The sequence below is a fragment of the Aspergillus pseudotamarii genome, assembly GCF_009193445.1.
Source record: "Aspergillus pseudotamarii strain CBS 117625 unplaced genomic scaffold BDV38scaffold_29, whole genome shotgun sequence".
Taxonomy (NCBI): Eukaryota; Fungi; Ascomycota; class Eurotiomycetes; order Eurotiales; family Aspergillaceae; genus Aspergillus; species Aspergillus pseudotamarii.
The window spans coordinates 360658-376800 of record NW_022475043.1 but is presented as its reverse complement, the minus strand read 5'-3'; the positions used below and the strand labels follow the sequence as shown (position 1 = coordinate 376800).

Here is a 16143-nt window from a genome sequence, read left to right as displayed (position 1 = left end):
AATAACAAAGCATTTCTGAAGGATATGTGAATGGTCCCTTGACGCTTTCCACGCAAATAATCATGTGTGATAGATCCAAGAGATACATCACAGGTGTCCGTCCCGCAAGAAAGGTGAGTCAGAAATTTACACATTATCCCTACTCCATACACATATGCCTTATTGTTCTACTCTATTCTCTTTCATCCCTCTCTTCTTTTTTATTTTTTACTTTTTTGTGTGTTTTTGGGAGTTGTTGTGAGTGGTTTTAAGCTATCCTCTTCTCGTTTTCCTTGTGCAAATGGCCGCTGCCCTTTCCTCAAATCCACCTACATTGTAGACTTACTATATAGTGGTCGTCTGGCCGCTGGCCGTGTATTCAAACATTCCTATGACTATGAGAGCCAATGAGTCTTTGTATTAAAAATTTCTTCTTGAATTCATAACAATTCTGGCCTTAATTTGATTTCTTGCTTTTGAATCCTCGACAATTTAGTGTATTAGCCGCCGTCTGCACGGAGTACGCACAGTTTAGTTCCTTATCCGTCGCAGCGCCGACCCCCAACTCTGAGCAGTAAGGAAATTCGGAAATAGTGTACTCCGTACCTTTTGATAGCATCCAAGTCATGAAAGTGAAAATCCTTTCTCGCCACTCCTGTTGAAATAGGATGTCACCTAGTTATCTACTAGTACTGATTCCAACCACCTTACCCGAACAGGAAAGTGTGGCTGGACGTAAGTACAAGTGTGGCTGTGAAGGAGCGGCTTGACTGAGATGCCGTGACCGCCTCCAGGCCAACTGCTCTCCCCCCCAAAATCGTCATGGATTGTCATCATCATTGTTCTTCCTGGCAATTCCTTAGTTCTCTAATCTCGTCCTTCTAATCCCCTATTTCCTTTTTCAACCTTCAAGGACTGGGCACTGCACCTACCACCATACTCACATCTTTCTGTGCCACCAAATATTCAACTTTTTTCTAGCCATCTTCACTCCTCTGGTGGCGCAAGATGAAGCTTACATTTAAAGTAGGCATCTCCAACACCCCGCCCGTCCCTTGATGACTGGAGCTGACAACCATTTCTCCTTTACTCCAGGATTTGAAACAGCAGAAGTTTGTAATTGATGCAGAGCCCTCAGAGACGGTAGGTTATTCCCCAGGTGCCGATATCTTGTTCGTGTCAATGCGGGGCTAATAAAATCTCCGTTAGGTTGGGCAAGTGAAAGAAAAGATCTCCAAGGAGAAGGGTTGGGAGGTCCCCCAACTGAAGCTGATCTACTCCGGTTCGTCCATAGCGTCTTGCCCGTTATGGTTTCACTATTTCGGCGTCACAGACGGTGACTTGGCTAAGTTTCGCTCCATGATAAGTCGCTAACTATCTCCTCGCCCTACAGGTAAGATCTTGCAGGATGACAAGGCGATCGAATCATACAACATCGAAGAAAAGGGCTTCATAGTATGCATGGTCTCCAAGGTAAATTATACAATGGCGTCTCTCTGTATATATCAAGTTATTTAACCGTGCTGTGTAGCCTAAGGTCCCCTCGTCTACAGCCACGCCTTCGCAAGCCCCCTCGACGCCTTCGAGAGCTGCCGCCTCAACCCCGGCTGCGCCTCCTGCCCCGGCTCCTGCTTCTGCCTCATCTACAAACTCCGCACCACCCCCGCCGGCAACTCCTTCCCCTGCTGGGGCTACACAGCCATCCGACGCTGCTTTTAATGATCCCTCCGCTTTGCTGAGTGGCTCTCAGGGCGAGGCGGTTATTTCTCGCATGGAGAGTATGGGTTTTCCAAGGGATGATATCAACCGCGCTATGAGGGCTGCCTTCTTCAATCCTAATCGTGCTATCGAATATCTTTTGAATGTGAGCTTTGCACATTAACGCTGCCTAAGCGCGATACACATCAGCTGATGATACATATCACAACCAACAGGGAATTCCAGAAAACATACAACAGGAACAGCAACAACAACAACAGCAACAACAACAACAACAGGCTGCCGCTGCCACCGCTGCCTCGCCTCAACCCCGCGCAGCTTCCACTGGGGAAAACGCTCCTGCGACAACGGGTGGTGAAGAACCAGTCAATCTGTTTGAGGCTGCTGCTCAGGCGGGTACCCAGGAAGATCCCCATGGGGCACGCTCCGGAAGTGCAGCCGGCGAAGGACTTCCGAATCTTGACTTCCTTAGGAATAACCCACATTTCCAGCAACTTCGCCAGCTAGTCCAGCAGCAACCGCAAATGCTCGAACCCATTCTTCAACAGGTCGCGGCCGGTAACCCTCAGATCGCCCAGCTCATCGGCCAGAACGAGGAGCAATTTCTTCAGCTCTTAAGCGAAGAAGGTGATGGTGCCCTCCCTCCTGGTACGCATCAGATCCATGTCACCGAGGAAGAGAGAGATGCTATCGAACGTGTATGTTTGCTTAATGCCTCTTATATATGCGTAATTATCACACCGGGTCGAAGGCTAATACAGCGCTAGCTATGCCGTCTGGGGTTTTCCCGGGATATGGTCATAGAGGCTTACTTTGCATGTGACAAGAACGAAGAGCTCGCTGCCAACTTTCTATTCGAGAACACTGATGATCCTGGAGACCTATGATTCAACGCCAGAGTATCCTCCATCGAAGGCTTCCCAACAATACATTGCTGCGAACCTAGTGCTGCTCTTTCCCCTTAATGAAAACTGCAATGCATCTATCTCCTTGTCGAGTTCCTTACCGACGCCAGGCTTTATCATGACTAGTACAGCTTGCCGTGCCCAGCACCGGAAACACTAGCTGCCACTACTTTCCTCAGTCACGTCTTCTCATCCTTACCACTATCTCATGGACGACATTTGTGGCGGTATTCCAACATACGGTAGTAGTCTTGCCTATTTTCCTTTCATTTCCCTCCCTACTCAGAAGTGACATTTTGGTCGTGTGCCTAGTTAATGGAACAAAAATGAGATACGTTTGAATCCCTTATTTTTCCCTGCAGCACTTGGAAAGACTATCGCGTAAGATGAATGTGGTGTAAAACTGAATCCGGTTTCGTGAAGTTGATATAAATCCCTCCAGATGGCTAAGACCAGCATGAATCTCCATTTTGCTCGTTGTTTGGCACATTAAACTTGGCAATGACCACTTACCTACACCTTTCTACTAGTAGTACCTATCTATAGCACTATACTTTTAGTGTCCTGTGACCTCATGCCGCGTTTGAGGAGCCTCTTAAAGGATCGCTGACTACGTCACCGGATTAGCAAATGCGCTCAGTAATTTTAAAATGATAGTTTGCTTTCTTTCACAAAAGCCAGAATGCGTGTGCAGTGTTTTGCTATAACAAGTATGAGTCGATCGATATATGAGACGATACACTTGCCTCTTACCTGCACCGGTGGGTACTAAATTAGAGGGAGTTGCATATAATGTAGAAGAGATTAGGATGAGCTAGAAGCTGACCATCGAGGTCGCTTAACCCAGAATGTTCGAAACAAGGGGATGAGAAGAAGACAAAGGAGTAATGATTCGAGATTTGTTAATTTTACCTCATCAAGCATCTGATATATTAGTACCATCAGATGATCCAGCTTCAATTGCACCCCGCCCTTTTAGCTCTCCACACGGCTAGTCCGCGCCTACCAATCACTCGCCTCAATGCTGAATAGACACCTTCAGTGCCAAATTCCAGATCATCCAAGTTGATATGTTTCCTGTAAGACCACAGTTCGTGTAGCTCTAGAGCTGAGCTAACCGACGAGCTCGGTAAAAAGGTATATCGATCAAGAAAAGCAGCCGACTTGGGCGCAACCACGAATACCGGGTCAACCTGCTTCGATCCAGCAATGTTGCAGGAAGGGAGTAGTTTTTCCAGCTCCTCGATCAAGTCTGGTCCGGGAACGCCCATTAAGTCTCGAGTTTCGATATTCAGGGATGAATTGTCGGTAGTCCCTAGTAACCATAGCGGGGGAGAGTAGGTTTTCCACCAAAAGACTGTGGCAGAGACAACAGGGCTTTCTCCTGGAAATGCATTACTTGATTCAACACTGCTGGCTGAGATGATAGAGGGCATTGCAAGCTGAGCAGGTACAACTCCCCCTTGGTGATAGATGCCCATTAAAAATCCCAGAGCAGCATTAAATATCATCCAGATGGCCAGGAACAAACGCGATTTGCTCACACGGAAGCAACTGAGGAGAAGAGGTACGCATGGTATTAAGAAGCGCGGTTCTTGGTGGGGGAAGATCGATAATATGACAGTTGCTGATAAAGCGGAGACAGCACGCGCGTTCTTCAGCCAGGTTGGGATAGCTGGCAAGCCCCACAATGATGTAGCCATCATAGCATATGCAGGCCCAAGGAGCTGCGGCAAGTTGACTAGAATGTGTTGATAATGAGGGTGGAGTCCATGAAGCGCCAAGTTTGAACTATCGGAGTTATAAAGTAAATTGTTGACGGGTGTAATTACCGGCGAGTGAAGGGTATCCCACAAGGTTGCAGAAGGCCGATAGAATGCGGTATCAATAAGAACAGCGATTCCAAAGAAGAATATACCGAACCCCATGAAAGAAAATAATGAAACCGGTCTGGATGTTCGAGGACGGTTTAGTACAGAAATGAAGAACTATTCTCACGGGGATACTGACTTGCGCCGAAAATGAGGCAATAATTGAAGTCCTGGGATGGCAAGAAAAGCTGGAAAAGTGATTCGATTAAAGACGCCAGCAACAGCAATAAAGGCCAGGACAGCACAGGAGAAGACGGATGAGCGGCGCTGTAGACGAACATTAGCCTACCAACATTCCCTCTTCTTTGACTTTGGTGTGATGAACAGACCTTATTCTCGACAATGCGACGAATCAAGACCAGACCCCAAGCAACCAACAACGTCTCAAGGGAGTTGGAGAAGGTGTGCGTCTGATATGTCCAGGTGACGTACGACGACGCAACGAGTACCACGGTCGCCCGGCGGTGTCGTGCAAAAGGAACTAACTCATATACAGCCCAGTCCTCCAGCACAAAACTCAAGAGAAACATGACCCCTCGTAATACATAGTAGATAACCTGCGGAGGAGGGGGTGTCGGGGCCCCTGTTTCGGCATAGAACCATCTAAGAAGGCTTATTGGCACGTCGTAGGTCGGCCATAGCGGAAAGACGCTGCGGATCGGTTTATCGACGGTGAATTCCCATGGTAATTTGGATGGGTAGGAGAGGACGCGACCTGAGGAGCTTAGTTGAGTCCTATGAATGACGGTTTATCGTGGGGGTATGTTTTGCTGCCATCCAGAAAGAAGCTGCCGCGACAAAACCATGGTCGCATCAACGGATAGCTCTTGAAAGAATAGCATACTTACCTGCAAAAACTTCAGGTCCCTGAAAGTTCTCGTCTGGATGAAGGTAGCTTGGGGAAAGGGCAAAGTAAACACGGATCACCAGTAGAAGCAAATATGTTCGTCTCCACATGGTTCCTATGGTTAAGTGTGGCAATAATAATGGTGATGACGATAAGACACACAGCACACGGAGAATTATAAATGAGAACAAAAGTTTCTATAGAAAAAGCACATGCTGTTGCGTTTCTCCCACATTAGAATAATTCAAATATTCAAGGAACGACACGGTCTAGCATATAGACAAGGTTATTGGAGAGAATCAAGGAGTGGAAGCTTGTTCAGGGTCCGGCTAAGTTGCTGATGTGCAGGACCTATTTCCTCTGACTGGGTGGGAGGGACATGTTGGGTGGACTTCACTGCCCACCGTTAATAGGAACTATTGGAGACAATAACTAGTAAATGTAGTGGACGGTGGTTAAATTAGCTGGCGATGAATCGAATGATAAGTGGGTTGAGGTTGAGATACATTGAGGGTTTGTACTGTTTCTATCATACACTTGATGTCCTAACTCGAGGGAAGAGTTTTTTTAATTACTATTATTTTAATCAAAGATATCAAAATGATGGACAATAAGAAAGAACGTCAGAGGGCATAATGGGTATATTTGGATTGATGTTTCCTCAAAAATACCGGTTTTGTATTAATTACTGGTATGTAATCCGTACAGTATCCTTCTATAGGTCTAATGGGTTGGAAATACACTAGCTATGAGCATTTGCTATCATTTTTAGAATAAACGTAACTGAGAATTCTTACCCTTAAGTCTAAGCACCGGTCAAATATGAAAATGATACTCTCAAAAATTTCTGTTTCCCATATGAGGTATTTCTACCAAGTAACTACATCGATGTATGTATGTACTAGTTTACACTGAGGCAACAACAAGGCGGCAATCTAGGCGCCTCTGCGCGGTGGGGGGAGCCTGAACATTTATTACCCATGGACCTCGTATACTGAGTACTTGTAAGGAAAAATTAAGTAGGTTAACTGATGACCTGTGCTTTCATCTCCAATACCGACTAAGCGCTATTCCGTAATTCTTCCCTCTAAGCCTCATTACTACTCTCCGCCATTGATTGTTAGTCCTTCCTATCTTCCTACCTTCTATTTCTGCACCGCTACCTCCCTCCCTTTGAGCTTGCTTTCCTTTTATTCTATTTCTGCCCCATTGTCCTGAGACATTTATATCAAGGTTCGCCCCCCAATATCCTCTCCACAACCCAGTTTCTTTCTCTTCGAAACTCTCAGTTACCAGTGTCGGTAAATCACCATCTCCCCACCTCTGTACCCCTCATAAGATATTTAACTTGGTCTGAATTCTAGCCCTCCATGAAAACAAGCTGACTTGTCTCGCGAAGGCAACAATTGATTCAGGTTTTAATAGTCTGCTTAGGATTTGAATATCTCAAACATGGCCACTCCCACTTTAGTTTTCACAAGCTCCGACGGCACTGACATCACTGTCGGTAGGTGCATTCATCACGATCGTTACCCCTTTACCAAGAAGAGATCCATGGTCTCTCTCTTCATCTCCTGATGGGTAGGCTCGATACTGATCTGTTGTCCCGTCATTTAGACCGTGATGTCGCCGAACGCTCGGTGCTCATCAAGAATATGCTCGAAGACTTGGGCGAAACTGGAGAGCCCATCCCCATCCCCAACGTGAGTCATCCTGGCTCAGCTACCAGACTGAACTTTTAGTCACTTTTTACATGATGGGACCTGACTTATCCGCTGTAGGTCAACGAAGCCGTTTTGAAGAAGGTTATTGAATGGTGCACCCATCATAAGAACGACCCTCCCAGCACCGGCGATGACGATGACTCCCGCCGTAAAACCACGGATATTGACGAGTGGGATCAGAAGTTCATGCAGGTTGACCAGGAGATGCTTTTTGAAATAATTTTGGTACGTGCTATCTAGGTTGACGATGTCTTGACAGAAGTTCTGAAGCTAAGTCCCAATGAAATAGGCCGCCAACTACCTTGACATCAAGGGACTACTTGATGTCGGCTGCAAGACCGTTGCGAATATGATCAAGGGCAAGTCTCCTGAGGAGATTCGAAAGACCTTCAATATTCAGAACGATTTTACACCCGAGGAGGAAGATCAGATTCGTCGCGAGAATGAATGGGCTGAGGAGTATGTGCCTAAAGTTTCCCAGGTTTAACCTTTACACAGTCTGCCTTCCTTTGGAATACCGCCTGAATACTAACTGCTCTCTGCTATAGCCGCTAAATACGCCGCTGGCCGATGTTAGACTTGCCTTACTCTTGGAATTCTACCCAAGTTTCATGATCTGTTCCAGGAGGTTAGCAGCTCTCCATAATCTTTCAGCTTGAGTTTCATCTGGTCCATTGGTCTTTTCTACTCTATGGCGTTAGGAATTTTATATCACCATCGCTTTTCTTTTCAATTAGCTGGTTTTGCTTTGTTGAAGGCTGGGGTTAGACGTAGGCAGTTTGACACCCGGACTACCCACTGAATGTGGGGTGGTGAGGGAGCTGTTGTAGCAAAAATAATACCATTATTTACGGCCCACGGGTATGCGGTCAGGGCTTTCGATAATTTTGACTATCTACGTAACGCTTAAGTAATTACCTCGATTTGCATAGACTAGAGGCCTACGACGCAATAAAGAGAGGGCAGATTTGACAACACGCTGCCTTAAGAGGTATGGGCCACTGCAGGGACTAAATCAAGGATACAACAGTACGCGCAATTACACTACGATAGACATAAGTGAGATACATCGCAGCGGCTTCTGGTGTCCCGAAGTGTTCGCTCATCCCTGCCGCTCCCCAAACTGACTGCACAATCCAACTCGCAGATACCGAGGCGTACGCTTGCGGGTGTACTTAAATAGGGAAGGGAAAGGTAGCGTAGTTCGTAGATAACTGCCCTTCACGAACATGTTCCCTTCAGTTTGTCTTCATGTTTTAGGTGTGATATGTGGAAACATCCCTGAAAAATCTTCGTTCACTGCTCATTATCCATCATAATTTTTTATTTTGTCTCAGCTCGTGTACATAATTTGCAAAGTACGTTCCATCACAGAACCCACCACCGATTCCGATTTGATCATTATCCGTACATCATCCTGAGTATTTTAAAAAATTATCAGGATGAGAGATATTTGCCAAGGATTCCGAACATAGATCAAAGTTTGGCGAGAGAAAGATGTTGAAGCGGGCCGGATTCAGGACGCAGATTAATCATCGCGAGCAACGTTTTCGGTATCACAGATGAACGAAACAATCGGGGATTGACATCTCGGTCGAAGGAGAGATTCCAAGTTTACAGACCGAGACGGGTCTTGCGCCAGTGCCTCCGCTTGGCGTTATATCTAGAAATTCGGTTGTTAGCACTTTCATCTCCTTCCGACTTGTCCAAGTCAAACCCCAAGTAGATATTCTCCTCCGCTCCAAGTGGCAAAGAAAGCGATAAAATTCCGAGTGCGAGTGTGTCAACTCCATACACGCTTCAAAGCCAGTTGCCACTGTTCCAGTCGATCGAGGGTCCTGAAAGGAATAGATGTAATTACCTGATGGTGTTACCGGTCCTGAGACGAATCCACTGGGGGATAGGACGGTTCTGTCTCTGAGCTTTGGCAAGCTTCTGCTTGGTGCGGAAACTCTTGTGGCTCTAGTCGAAGAAATTGAGCGTTAGCAGCGATCACATAAGCCCCCCATCCATTTTGGCCAGATGATGTGGAAAAATATCACCCGAGTACAGACTCTAGGTTTGGCTCAGGGGGTGCTAACCGGCATCTTGAAGGCTTGTCGCGACGGCGAGCTGAGTGTATGGACTGGCGAGAATGAGGTTGTCGACCGTCTTCAAGGGCCTCCGGTAGTAGTGGTTTTTTTGTGCGGGCAGGGCTTAGCGCTTCGCTTCGAAAATGTCATGTGACTTATGCCTGAGGCAAGATTTCTCTCGTGACTCAGGCCAACTGGTGAACCTCTGGGGTATGAACATAGATGACAGTTGTTCAGCGCGTTGACCTGGTTTAAAATAGGGTATACCTCAATAAGCACCGGATGACTGATTCATATCTTGCTACTTATGGGTATTATTGCGCAGTATACAGAGTATACTTGAATACGTAGGATAATCGAATATACTGAGTCCCTGACGCTCAATCTTCTAGGATCTGCTACTTAGAAGTAGTGTTGTAACTGTGAGATGAAGCATAATCATCATAACCTATTACATGTTGTGGGTCATATTGTTATTTGTCATTTGCCTCTCGGTCTCTCTGCCGTTTTCTGATTGTTTAAATTGAGGCTTACTTTTTCTTCTGTTTTTTAGTCTGATGGTGTTTGTACGTACAGATGAGGATGAGCGATTGATTAGATACACTCTACTATGCTGAAGCTTTTCCTCTTTTGTTTCTTTCTTTAGTTCGGCAGTGACAACAGGCTGTACTGCCTATGCATCTAACTAAAGCGCTTAGTTTGAATCACTGGTCCATTACCCAAAGAAAAGTGATAGACCACTTGAAGACTGGCTGACCACAATGCAAAACAGCCAGCCCAACGCTTATTGAGTCAAAATGTCTGGCCTTAGCAGGCATTATTTCAACCTTACACGCGACCGGCTAACAGGTTTACCCAGATCGACGATTGCTCGAAAAAAAAAAGTTTGTAGGTACGGAGTGCTCCATACGTCTACTAGTAGTAGATAGTCGGGGTCCCCATTCAGCATACTGCAAGCCAACCTCAAGAGACAAGCCAATGACATAGGAGAATTCAGAAGCTTTGATTCCTGTTGTCGGGAACTGGAGTCCCCGAATGTCCGACAACCATAATTTAACTAAGCTCGGGAGTCCATCTATGCCGCTACGGAGTCGACTAGTAGTTGGAACCTGGAACCTGACCTGTCTGTCATTCCCAGGAACAGCAACACCCCGAACCCCGCCGTGAGATTGTCCAAAAGAGTCTTGAATGATTGGCTTGTTCGTATATCGTTGCCAATAATTGCCTAGTAAACTAAACCTCTCGGGAGGCTCTAAAAGTAGTAGAGGCTAGACTCTAGAGTCTAGAGAGGTTTAGGCACTCCGACTCCGTCGGTAAGTACTCCGTATGAATCATTGTTGAGAAGCGGGCCACAGGACGACCCCTTCCGGCATAATCGAAGCTTGGCCATTGGCCCTGACCTTAGGCACCCATCACTACGTTGTTAACTTCAAAATCTGGATCCATGATCAATTACTCATGCTTCGTATTTTTAGCTTTTCGTACTCGTCTAGAGAATTCCGAGGTGGACTTACACCGTAATGTTATAGAACCAAAAGGGAACCAGGAGTCTCGGAGAACGCACCCATTTACAATAGGCTCCCAATTCAGGAGTTGATATTGATTTGTTCATCGGCCCCGTGGGTCCGTGGAATCCGGGACACCGAGGAGAATAATTTTACCTATCTGATCTACTTGAAGTCTTCGAAGTCGTCTCCAGAAAGTAGGTAGTACGTATTGTCTGCCTGCATGTGCCACGTACCAGAATTCTCCGAAGTTCCAAGCAACAAGGAATAGAACCTTTTTTTTCTCCCGTCAGCTATGCAAGCTTTAGCGGAATGCTACTAGTATCTTGTACGGCAATTTTGTGCTGGAAAAATAATAATAATAATAATAATAATAACCGATGAAACATGGCAGCAAATGTTTTAGCGAGAGATATAATTAGCTGAGTTGCTTCTTATCACTAAAATTTTTAATGTTGGTACAGAGTAGAATTTTCTTTTCCTTTTATTACTGTCCCACCAATCCTCTTGAAGTGGCTAATTGTGGTTAATTTAAGTCTGCATAAAACGCTCGGGATGTCGGGACTCCGATAAGAGATCAAGATTAAATAAAACCAAAAAGGTATGTACCAGTCTGACCCTCACGGGCAACCAGAGATGTCGAGGTCTCTCAAATAACCCCCTTTTCTCCCTTTAGCACTCTATTGACACTTCCATTTCCCTCTTTTTTTTCTGTTCCTTATATAGTTTATTCAACAGTAGTCTCTAATAGCTCAAGATTCGTTTCTCCCTTTCACTGTACCCTTCTTGGGATCATAATTTATGCCCCCCCTTCCTTTCTCCCTTATTCACGCGCATTAGGCATTGCGCGTCCAACATTCCAGCCACTCGCAGCCCTTCCATTGACGATCCGTTCTTTGAGCAACTCATAACAGGCGAATTAATCGGAGTTGGTCTTCGTCCGTCTTCTTTTGGAGTATGGTGATTATTGGGGCCCTTGTGTGATTATTTACAGACTGTGAGCTTAGTCTCGCTTTAAGCAAAATGACATCGATAGAGAAAGTCGGTGGCTCTTCTCCAGTTACAGCTATCGACAATGAGAAGTCTATTAGCAATTCTGCTTCCGGTTCAACGATAGCCCCGCCAACAGGCAAGGAGCAGGGCAACCGTCCTCCATCCTCCCATAAGAGTGATAAAGACGGTGACAATAATAATGATGATGGCGACGATGCTCTTTATTCCCACCTACCAGAACATGAGAAGCAGATATTGAAGAGCCAGCTCGATGCGGACGAAGTGAAAGTGTCATTCTTTGCTCTTTTCCGCTACGCATCTAGAATGGATATACTCATCATGTTTATAAGCGCGATTTGTGCTATTGCTGCCGGTGCAGCATTGCCGCTATTTACTGTGTGTCTTAACTAGGCCCTTGCACTAAAATAAAACACTGACCATTCGTTAGATCCTTTTCGGTTCCTTGGCCTCAGCTATGTCAAATAGGGTGGCAGATCTTATTTCATATGATGAATTCTATCACCAATTGACAAAGAATGTCTTGTACTTCGTATATCTTGGTATCGCTGAATTTGTGACGGTATATATCAGCACTGTGGGATTCATTTATACTGGGGAGCATATCAGCCAGAAGATCCGCGAACATTACCTCGAGTCCATCCTGCGGCAAAACATGGCCTATTTTGATAAATTGGGTGCCGGTGAAGTGACTACGCGCATCACCGCCGACACAAACCTTATCCAGGACGGCATCTCTGAGAAAGTCGGACTTACACTAACGGCCATTTCCACATTTGTCACCGCGTTTATCGTCGCGTATGTTAAATATTGGAAATTGGCGCTGATTTGCAGCTCGACAATTGTCGCCATTGTGTTGGTCATGGGAGCTGGGTCTCGATTTATTGTGAAGTATAGCAAGCAATCTCTGGACAGCTATGGTGCTGGTGGCACGGTTGCAGAAGAGGTGATCAGCTCCATTCGGAATGCCACTGCATTCGGCACTCAGGATAAGCTTGCCAAGCAATACGAGGTTCACCTAGCAGAAGCGGAAAAGTGGGGAGTCAAGAACCAACTCATACTTGGTTTCATGATTGGCGGAATGTTCGGTATCATGTTCTCCAACTATGGCCTCGGCTTCTGGATGGGCTCCCGGTTCCTTGTTAATGGAGAGGTTAATGTTGGTCAGGTCCTTACTGTGTTAATGGCGATTTTGATAGGCTCCTTCAGTCTGGGAAACGTCAGCCCGAATGCTCAAGCATTTACGAATGCTGTGGCAGCAGCTGCCAAGATCTATACTACCATTGATCGTCCTTCACCATTGGATCCGTACTCGGATGAAGGAGAGACGCCCGAGCATGTTGAAGGTAACATTGAGTTCCGCGACGTCAAACACATCTACCCTTCGCGACCTGAAGTGACAATTATGGACGGTGTTTCCTTACGAATGCCTGCCGGCAAAACTACAGCCTTAGTAGGTCCTTCTGGTTCTGGAAAGAGTACTGTTGTAGGGTTGGTCGAGCGTTTTTACTTCCCTGTCGGTGGTCAAGTATTCCTAGATGGCTATGACATTCAGAATCTCAACCTTCGTTGGCTGCGTCAGCAAATCTCGTTGGTTAGTCAGGAGCCTATCCTTTTCGGCACTACGATCTACAAGAATATACAGTATGGACTCATTGGCACGAAATTCGAGAACGAGTCAGATGAGAAGATCCGCAAACTGATTGAGAATGCGGCAAGAATGGCCAACGCTCATGACTTCATCAGTGCTTTACCAGAGGGGTACGAGACCAATGTCGGCCAGCGCGGATTCCTGCTATCTGGTGGTCAAAAGCAGCGAATTGCCATTGCCCGTGCCATTGTTAGCGACCCAAAGATTCTTTTGCTTGATGAAGCTACATCTGCACTGGATACCAAGTCAGAAGGAGTTGTTCAAGCTGCTCTTGATAAAGCTGCAGAAGGTCGAACGACTATTGTTATTGCTCATCGTCTATCGACTATAAAAGCCGCCCACAATATTGTTGTCTTGGTTGATGGCAGAATTGTAGAACAGGGTACACATGATGAACTGGTCGATCGCAAGGGCACCTACAATAACCTCGTAGAGGCTCAGCGCATCAAGGAAGAGAAGGACGCAGAAGCTCTGGATGATGAGGTCGAAAATGAGGACGAGTTCCCCGAAGAGCAAATGTCTCGTATTAAAACTGCTGGCAGCGATTTGGCCTCAGCCGTGGACGTTGGAGACGAAAAGATTTACTCTGGGATCGGACGTTCTGCTACCCACAAGTCGATATCAAGCGCTGTTCTCGCCAAGAAGAACCCAGAGAAAACGCATAAATACTCGCTGTGGTCACTGATCAAATTCATTGCTTCTTTCAACCGCCCTGAACTAAACTATATGCTGATTGGTTTGACTTTTTCGATCCTTGCAGGGGGTGGTCAACCCACCCAGGCAGTCCTTTACGCCAAAGCGATCAGCTCACTCTCTTTGGGGGCAGCAGGCCCGAGCACGTATGGCAAGCTCCGTCATGATGCGAACTTCTGGTCTCTGATGTTTTTTGTTGTTGGAATTGCTCAATTCATCAATCTTTCTATCAACGGTGCCGCATTTGCCGTCAGTTCTGAGAGACTCATTCGTCGCGCACGAAGCAAAGCTTTTAGAACGATTCTTCGCCAAGACATCACATTCTTTGATAGAGAGGAAAACAGCACTGGCGCCCTAACATCTTTCCTATCAACTGAAACAAAACATTTGTCGGGAATCAGTGGTGTAACTTTGGGGACAATTTTAATGACTAGCACAACCCTCGGGGCAGCAATTGTGATCTCTCTTGCAATCGGGTGGAAATTAGCCCTGGTCTGTATTTCCGTCGTCCCAGTACTTCTGGCATGTGGATTTTACCGTTTCTACATGCTTGCTCAGTTCCAGCACCGTTCCAAACTTGCCTATGAAGGGTCTGCGAGCTATGCTTGTGAAGCAACCTCAGCTATCCGCACCGTGGCCTCTCTCACTCGAGAACGGGATGTGTGGACAGTGTATCACTCTCAGCTGGAAGCCCAGGGTAAGAAGAGTCTAATCTCTGTTTTGAAGTCGTCCCTCCTTTATGCTAGTTCACAAGCTCTGGTTTTCTTTTGTGTTGCGCTCGGCTTTTGGTATGGTGGCACCCTCCTCGGTAAACATGAATACTCTGTTTTTCGCTTCTTCGTCTGCTTTTCTGAGATCCTCTTCGGTGCGCAGTCTGCGGGGACTGTATTCTCCTTCTCCCCAGACATGGGCAAGGCGAAGAATGCCGCAGCTGAATTCAAAAGGCTGTTCGACAGGAAGCCGACCATTGATACATGGTCGGAGGATGGCAAGAAATTAGAATCTGTGGAAGGTTCAATTGAATTCCGCGACGTGCATTTCAGGTACCCGACTCGTCCCGAACAACCAGTTCTCCGGGGGTTGAATTTGACCGTGAAGCCTGGCCAATATGTTGCTCTCGTTGGACCTAGTGGATGTGGAAAGAGTACTACCATTGCGCTGCTTGAGCGTTTCTATGATGCATTGTCCGGATCTGTTCTTGTGGATGGCCAGGACATTACCCAACTTAATGTTAATTCATACCGGGGCTTTTTGTCGCTGGTCAGTCAGGAGCCGACCTTGTATCAAGGGACTGTCAAAGAGAATATCTTGCTAGGCGTTGATCAAGACAACACTCCGGAAGAGGCAGTGGTTAAGGCATGCAAGGATGCCAATATCTATGATTTCATTATGTCCCTTCCGTAAGTGCTCATTTACACCTTCCAGTCAATATTTGCCCCTTTCTCGGCAAATTTCGCGCGGTTTTACTGACGGTATATCTGCAGGGAGGGATTCAATACCGTGGTTGGCAACAAAGGAGGTATGTTATCTGGTGGGCAAAAGCAACGAGTTGCTATTGCCCGCGCCCTTCTCCGTGATCCCAAGGTCCTCCTTTTAGATGAAGCTACCTCGGCTCTCGACTCTGAATCCGAAAAAGTTGTACAGGCGGCGCTGGATGCCGCCGCCAAAGGCCGAACTACGATTGCTGTTGCTCACCGACTGAGTACGATCCAGAAAGCCGATGTTATCTACGTATTTGACCAGGGCAAGATTGTCGAAAGCGGAACACACCAAGAATTGGTCCGTAACAAAGGCCGTTATTATGAACTGGTCAACCTACAAAGTTTGGGCAAGGATCACTAATTTTTATGTTATATATATACTTTCTAAAATACCCGCTCATGACCTCTATTGCTCCTATACACCGACACCGGATTGCGTTAATATGATATGTTGATGATATCCTCTATCTGAAGTTCATGCACGTTCGCCCTTTTCCATTTTCTCCCCTCTCACATTAAACGTATCACATGAACGATGCAGACTGTTGGTGGGGGCGTGTTGGCTTCTAACACGAAAAGAAAACAAACCAAAAAAAGGGCCCTGCGACAATCATTATGCAAGACGAGATTTATTATATTTACGTAATCGAAGCTTAGTTTATAAGACAAGAGAGAAAATAGACAA

At 46.2% G+C, this 16143-nt stretch overlaps 6 protein-coding genes across 6 annotated transcripts; 4 read left to right on the top strand and 2 right to left on the bottom strand.

Annotated features, from left to right (window-relative positions):
* Window positions 1-107: 107 nt before the first annotated feature.
* On the top strand, window positions 108-395 carry BDV38DRAFT_247611 (uncharacterized protein). The gene is made up of 2 exons (XM_032054678.1): window positions 108-217; window positions 253-395. The coding sequence occupies exons 1-2, from the start codon at window positions 155-157 to the stop codon at window positions 388-390; spliced, it is 201 nt and encodes a 66-aa protein (XP_031913295.1). The 5' UTR covers window positions 108-154; the 3' UTR covers window positions 391-395.
* A 592-nt stretch (window positions 396-987) lies between these two features.
* Window positions 988-2585, top strand: BDV38DRAFT_271572 (putative UV excision repair protein (RadW); the record flags this gene model as incomplete). Its single annotated transcript, XM_032057338.1, has 7 exons — window positions 988-1005; window positions 1075-1122; window positions 1189-1261; window positions 1373-1452; window positions 1511-1843; window positions 1914-2396; window positions 2466-2585. The coding sequence occupies 7 exons, from the start codon at window positions 988-990 to the stop codon at window positions 2583-2585; spliced, it is 1155 nt and encodes a 384-aa protein (XP_031913294.1).
* A 974-nt stretch (window positions 2586-3559) lies between these two features.
* Window positions 3560-5431, bottom strand: smp3 (glycosylphosphatidylinositol-alpha 1,2 mannosyltransferase smp3; the record flags this gene model as incomplete). Its single annotated transcript, XM_032060025.1, has 4 exons — window positions 3560-4553; window positions 4614-4741; window positions 4804-5189; window positions 5323-5431. The coding sequence occupies 4 exons, from the start codon at window positions 5429-5431 to the stop codon at window positions 3560-3562; spliced, it is 1617 nt and encodes a 538-aa protein (XP_031913293.1).
* A 1322-nt stretch (window positions 5432-6753) lies between these two features.
* Window positions 6754-7930, top strand: skpA (SCF ubiquitin ligase subunit skpA). Its single transcript, XM_032054677.1, has 5 exons — window positions 6754-6828; window positions 6939-7024; window positions 7103-7270; window positions 7335-7504; window positions 7594-7930. Exons 1-5 carry the CDS (start codon window positions 6774-6776, stop codon window positions 7598-7600), a joined length of 486 nt encoding a protein of 161 aa, XP_031913292.1. The 5' UTR covers window positions 6754-6773; the 3' UTR covers window positions 7601-7930.
* A 30-nt stretch (window positions 7931-7960) lies between these two features.
* Window positions 7961-9542, bottom strand: BDV38DRAFT_247583 (60S ribosomal protein eL39). Its single transcript, XM_032054676.1, has 3 exons — window positions 9127-9542; window positions 8907-9007; window positions 7961-8708 (listed from the first exon to the last, which is right to left on the bottom strand). The coding sequence occupies exons 1-3, from the start codon at window positions 9130-9132 to the stop codon at window positions 8660-8662; spliced, it is 156 nt and encodes a 51-aa protein (XP_031913291.1). The 5' UTR covers window positions 9133-9542; the 3' UTR covers window positions 7961-8659.
* Window positions 9543-11241: 1699 nt separating this feature from the next.
* mdr1 (ABC multidrug transporter Mdr1) lies at window positions 11242-16139 on the top strand. The gene is made up of 3 exons (XM_032054675.1): window positions 11242-12011; window positions 12064-15377; window positions 15462-16139. Exons 1-3 carry the CDS (start codon window positions 11646-11648, stop codon window positions 15817-15819), a joined length of 4038 nt encoding a protein of 1345 aa, XP_031913290.1. The 5' UTR covers window positions 11242-11645; the 3' UTR covers window positions 15820-16139.
* The last annotated feature ends 4 nt before the right edge of the window (window positions 16140-16143 follow it).